Source organism: Theobroma cacao, chromosome 5 (genome assembly GCF_000208745.1).
Source record: "Theobroma cacao cultivar B97-61/B2 chromosome 5, Criollo_cocoa_genome_V2, whole genome shotgun sequence".
Classification (NCBI taxonomy): Eukaryota; Viridiplantae; Streptophyta; class Magnoliopsida; order Malvales; family Malvaceae; genus Theobroma; species Theobroma cacao.
In genome coordinates, this window is record NC_030854.1 from 3,918,428 (window position 1) to 3,924,847 (window position 6,420).

The 6,420-nt window shown below is 33.3% G+C and overlaps 1 protein-coding gene across 1 annotated transcript; it reads left to right on the plus strand.

The window, feature by feature from the left end:
- LOC18598085 (UDP-glycosyltransferase 73C3) lies at positions 3,547-5,254 on the plus strand. Its single transcript, XM_018120828.1, has one exon. The coding sequence runs from the start codon at positions 3,653-3,655 to the stop codon at positions 5,138-5,140; it is 1,488 nt and encodes a 495-aa protein (XP_017976317.1). The 5' UTR covers positions 3,547-3,652; the 3' UTR covers positions 5,141-5,254.

Consider the following 6,420-nt stretch of genomic DNA (forward strand, 5'->3'; position numbering starts at 1 on the left):
CCCAATAGATGCATGCCACTTGTTGTTAAGACGCCCATGGCAATATGATCGTCAAGCTCACCATGATGGATACAAGAATACTTATTCATTCATTAAGGATGGAGTAGAAATTATGTTAACTCTATTAAAGCTAGAAGATCGACCAAAGAGACAAGAGAAAAATAAAACACTCATCACTATGTTTGGCTGATAAAACACTCATCACTATGTCTGGCTTAAACAAAGCTTATTGTGAGTCAAACCATTTATGTCTCTTATTAGTCTCCAAGGAGAATGAAGTATCTTCACCCATATATGGTCAAACAAAATTGGTCAACTAAAGTTCGGGAAACTTATCGAGAAGCTTTGTGGACAACCATGCCGTTAACAAGACTACAATTAAGTATGATTTTCCTATCCCTCGATTGGATGACATGTTCATTGGCTCTAGAGTGTTTTTGAAGATCAATTTGAAGAAAGGATATCAACAAATTCGAATACGACTTGGAGATGAATGAAAAACAACCTTCAAAACAATGGATGAATTGATCAAATGGTTGGTATGGATTATGACAATATATGGATTCAAACATCAACGAGAAGTATGTCAAGGCTTATTCGTCAGAGTCGAGTTTTTTTTTGACCCGAGGAGAATGATGCGGGAGCGTCTAGGATTGTATTTTATTAAATTTAGTTTTTTGCTAATTTAGTTGATTTATGATTTATTTTCTTTATTTTATTTAGATTAGGATTCTTTTCTTATTTTTATTTTAATACTTTTAAGAATTAGTATTTGATTAGGATAGTCATGTTCTATTTAGGAATAGAACACCTATTCTATTTAAATCTCTTATTAATTATTCTAATTGTATTAAATAATATAAAGTAGAATTTTATTAGGATTTGGGCCTATAATATTATAAATAGGACCCTTAAGCTTAGTTGTAATTCATTCAGAGTTGAGAGTTAAAAAATAATATTTTCTTAAGTAGAAATGCTTAATTATTTAGGCTCTTTTTAAAGAGTAAGAGGTTTTAATATCTTTGGCCTAACCAACCAAAATGAGATTTTGGCTATTTTTCACCTTAGTGGGGTTTTCAACCTTGTCAAGATTGGTGATTCACCTTAGTGGGGTTTTCAACCTCGCCACGATTGGTGTCTTTTATAACGCCCAGGTGTCTTTACAACACCCCGACGTCAAAAGATACTTCTGAGCTCAACTAGTGCGATGGGACGGTTGGAGAAATATCTTTAATAAAATACTTTTACCCGTATTAGGATTTTGCATTCATGAAAACACTATTTTTACTCCCAAACGACTATCCCGATGATGGGATTTACCTAGTAAACTTGCGAAAGCGAGTTTCTTAGTTATTTCCCTAGGTGAGAGAATACTCCCGAATCTCACCAGTATTATGGGTGGATCCGAAAAGTACGCTCAATAAAAGGTTTTTGTTTGGCACTATCTCGATTTTATGTCATGCATTTCACAATTGCATCACATGTACGTCAAATCCGTAAAACATTTTAACTTGATTAATAGAATAAAAGATAAATTAAACAACTACTAACAAAGGAAACATAAGAACAAGTTAATGGCTTAAGATAACAAATGATTAAATGGTATTGTTCGTGGAACGAGACTCACAAGAGTGCTAACCCTTCTTTGTGCATAACCGTACTCTTGAACCCAAATCTGAAAGAGACGTAGACCAATTTATAGTTCTTTCGATGGATCTAAAATTAATTTAAGATTTCGTTGAATAAAACAAAATTAGATGGCCAATCACACCTAGGCAAAAAAAAAGATTGGTGGCGACTCCCTAAATTTTTTCACGTCTAGCGGTCGGGTTCCTGAACTCGCAAGTAACAATAGCGGGTAGACCACTTTTGGATTTGATCTGCTTTTTTTGTTCTTCTTGGACCTTTCCAGTTTTTACCCTTTTGGGATGATTAATAAAATTATCATTTTGATTAAGCGAAAAGAAAAAAAAAAGTACGGTGTACGTTTCTAATATATGCTTTAAAAATCCTTTATCATATAAAAACATATCATTTTAAAAAATAACCCTTAAAGATATGATGTTTTTAAAAATAACATTCTTTATAATTTTAACTATTTTTAACCAAGTTGAATAAAATTACCGTTAATGAAATTACACGTTATGATGTTACAAGTCATGTACAAAAACATATTACACATCATGGTTAGATTGTTACACGTCATGTTGCACAAGAATATTGTTGTTACACATCATGGTTAGGTTGTTACACGTCATATTGAAAAAAAATACTGTTGTTACACGTCATGTTGAAAAAAAAAATTTATTGTTACACGTCATGTATAAAAACATATTACACGTCATGGTTAAAAAATGTTGTTACACACCAATGTTGAAAAAAAATATTATTGTTATACGTCATGTTGAAAAAATATTGTTGTTACATGACATATTCAAAAAGATTTTGTTACACCTTAATGCTTAAAATGTTGTTGTTACTTATGAACTAAAACTTTAAATCATCTCAACTCTTTCTTTTTTTTTTTATTTTTTTTGACAATTTGGCACCGATTAAAGTGTTTTTACCATGTTTTTATAAATTAAAATATAATTTTTTTTATCTAAAACATCTACTTTGACTAAAAATAAAAAAAAAATTCTTTAAAAACCTAAGTTTATAAATTTTTAAATTTTGAGTTTATTGATATCTAAGTCTCGAATTGATTCAATTAAAAATTATTTCATACATCTGTAATTATTTCTATCATTTTAGTTTTATCCAAAATATCTAAAAATCGAATTTTTCAAATAACCACCCACCCAAGCACGTCAAAATCATTGTTTGGTGTTTTGAAAATGTAAAAAAGAGAAATCTGAAAACGCATGAGAGAAAAATCGAAAGCATAGCAGACGAATGTTGAAGAGATAAATCGATAAAATTTAAGAGAGTGGGATGGTGAGAGAGAGAAATTCGAAATATAAATGAAAAAAATTGTGATGAATGGTTTAATTTATTTGAAACAGTTTAAAATGTGTTTTTGTCAAATCATGACTAAATATGACTAAAAATAGTTAAATTCATTTGGATGGTTATTTTTAAAATGTTTTTATCAAAAAAATCATTGCTCACAATTTTCTCTAAAAAACTGTTATGTATATACTGTTTTTATGGAGAAAATCCTCAACTGTAGTTTATTAGCTGGAAGATTTTAAAACATGGGTAATTTTTGATGCAGTCGGATTCCTGTGTTCCATGCCTGATAACAACATATTTACTGTTTGGATTTGCCCTAGAAGTCGTCTCATGATGAACGCGAAGGAACAGAGTAAACTGTTGCCGCTTACCACCGACTCTGATTAAATGAATTTGCCAAATGAGACAGCATTTGAAGACCAGAATGAGAAACCGATAAGATTGAGAGTCAAATTGGCAGGGCAACGACATTGAGACATCATTGTATATGTTTAATTATCTACATATGCATATGTAGGCTCTTACGTCACAAGCACCTTAAAAACAGCTAGACAATGACAGCAAGCCGATAAGGGACACCGAATAAATTGCTATATTAATCAAAGATTATTCCAATCAATAAGCATTAGCTTCTATTTAATCAAATATTACATATTCGTCCGGATCATTGTCACTCTGCCCAGAAATTCACAAAGCAATGAACATGGAAAGCTATGAACCTCACTTTCTGTTCGTACCCTTGATGTGTCCAGGCCACATTATCCCCCTGATGGATATTGCTAGATTACTGGGAGAGCGGAACGTAGCTGTCACCATGGTTATAACCCCGCTAAACGCTACTCGATTTGGTTCAGTCATTGAACGTGCCATTAAATCTGGATTACCTATCAATTTCTTACAACTCCAGTTCCCTTCAACTGAGGTTGGCCTGCCCAAAGGCTGTGAAAGTATTGACCGCCTACCTTCACTAGACTTGGTAGGCAAATTCTTGACAGCACAAAGCATGTTGCAAGAACCCCTTGAAGAAGCACTGCAAGGGATGAAACCATTTCCAAGTTGCATAGTGACAGACAAAAATATTCCTTGGATAGCTACTACTGCCTCCAAGTTCCAGATTCCAAGGATATTATTTGATGGGACCAGCAGCTTCACTCATATATGCTCTCACAACTTGCACAAATCCATGGTCTACGAGCATTTTTCTGATTCAGAACCTTTTGTGATACCCGGATTACCTCATCGAATTGAATTCACAAAAGCCCAGTTGCCTTCATCATTCAATCCACGTTCCAATAAAGATTTGATGGCTTTCCGCCAAACTGTGAAAGCTTCTGAGGCAGGAGCATTTGGAGTTCTCCTGAATAGTTTTGAGGAATTGGAAACAGAATATGTGAAAGCATATCGAGAAGCCACTGGATTTAAAGTTTGGTGCATCGGTCCTGTATCATTATGCAACAGGGAAATCTTAGATAAGGCTGAACGGGGTAGAATACCCGCGATAGATGAAAACCAATGCATGAAATGGCTTGATTTCCAGGCAGCAGGCTCTGTAATCTACGTTTGCTTCGGAACCCTGAATCGCATACCATCTTTGCAGTTAATTGAGATTGCCATAGCCTTGGAAGCCTCAAACAGGCCATTCATTTGGGTCTTAAGAGAAGGATATAAAAGAGAAGAGATGGAGACATGGTTAGATGAAGTGGGATATGAGGAAAGGATAAAAGGACGAGGCCTCTTAATAAGGGGCTGGGCGTCTCAAGTACTAATTTTATCTCACCAGGCAATTGGAGGATTTTTAACACACTGCGGCTGGAATTCAACGCTTGAAGGAATTTGTGCCGGTGTTCCAATGATTACATGGCCTTTGTTTGCCGAGCAGTTTTATAATGAGAAACTCATTGTGCAAGTACTAGATATAGGAGTCGGGGTTGGGACTCAGCAGGTTGTTATGCACTTTGGCGAAAAAGACAAGTCTGGGGCATTGGTGAAGGCTGAAGATATTAAGAAGGCTATAGACAAATTAATGGATGCAGGAGAGGAAGGAGAGCAAAGAAGAAAAAAAGCAGCAGAGCTTGCAGCTACGGCAGAGAAGGCGGTAGCACAGGGTGGGTCTTCTTACCTTAACATCACTCTGCTGATTGAAGATGTTATGCAAAAGCCAAAATTCAATCAAACAAAGTTCTGAGAGGGAGTCAATTGCAAGCTTGATCAGAATGATCTTTGTTTATCGTGGTCGAAACAACCTTAAGGAAACGCATACCATCATCATCATAAAAATCACATAAATCCCTTTTGATAAGATATTTTCTCACATAATATCATGAGGATCTTTTTCCTCATATAAAATTCTGTGTTTTACTTCTAATCCCTCAAGAATAATGGTGTTAAATTTTTTAAAAAAAAGATAATAAGATCTTTATATTTAAAAATCTTATTTCTTATATTTGAACTTTAAACTTTGTTCACACATTTGAGGTTAGAAAAAATTCAATTTAGATACATCTTTCATGAAATAAATATTTTTGTCTGATCCATGCTCTTTCTTTTTTAAGCTTTTACTATGGTCAGATGACTTTTATTATCGATTGTATTTCTGGTTTTTTATTCTCTTCGTGTTAGTACCTTATTCCCTTTTTTGATGGGTACATGAATGGCATGTTTGTGTTGGATCTGCTAAGTTTTGGATCCAGCTATGTTTCCCTTCTTGATTTTAATGAAATTGAAATTAGATCGAGAAAAAAAAAACTTAGTTGACAACAATATTCTATTATGTACTCTTTTCATTTCCAGAAAAACATTTCTTTGGTAAACCTTTTTCATTGTTATAAACTTGTAATTATCAGAACTGAATAATTTTCACACTTATCACTTAATTTTGCATGCACACCAAAAAAATTGTAAACTCTGATACTTAAAGAACTAAGATATATAGCTGCCGAAATAACAAAGGAGATGCCCACAGGATTATTTTGGCTTGAAATTAAAAATATAAACATTTCAAAGGTAAGCAAGCCATGTTGGTGTATTTTCAAAATAAAAGAATTGTTTCTTAACATGGAAAGCTATGTTAGCTCAAAGTTTATGAAACAATTGGAAAAACACCACAAATCAAAAATTTGGATAGAAAAATTATCTTTTCATATTGAAGCTTAAAGTTATGTCTTATGGAATAAGTGATTGTCTTTTCATAAAATAAAATGAAAAATTAATTTTTCATATTCTGTCTTTTGAATGAATGGTTGTAATTTCAAAAGTTAATTATCCCTTTATCCCAAGGCTGTGTATTGCAAAATGTAAATATGTCTTTTAGACAAAGAAGTGCCTTGATGAAAAGGTTGTGTCTTTAAAGAAAAGACACTTGCAAGCTTATATAAATGGCTCGTTGCCAACCATTTTGACACATCAAAACAAAAACAAAACAAGAGAAGAAAAATTAAAAGCAAGAGAAGTGTTGTGTTCTTAAAG

Coding starts and splice junctions, on each gene's coding strand:
- LOC18598085 (XM_018120828.1), top strand. CDS start 3,653: ATGAACATGGAAAGCTATGAACCTCACTTTCTGTTCGTACCCTTGATG.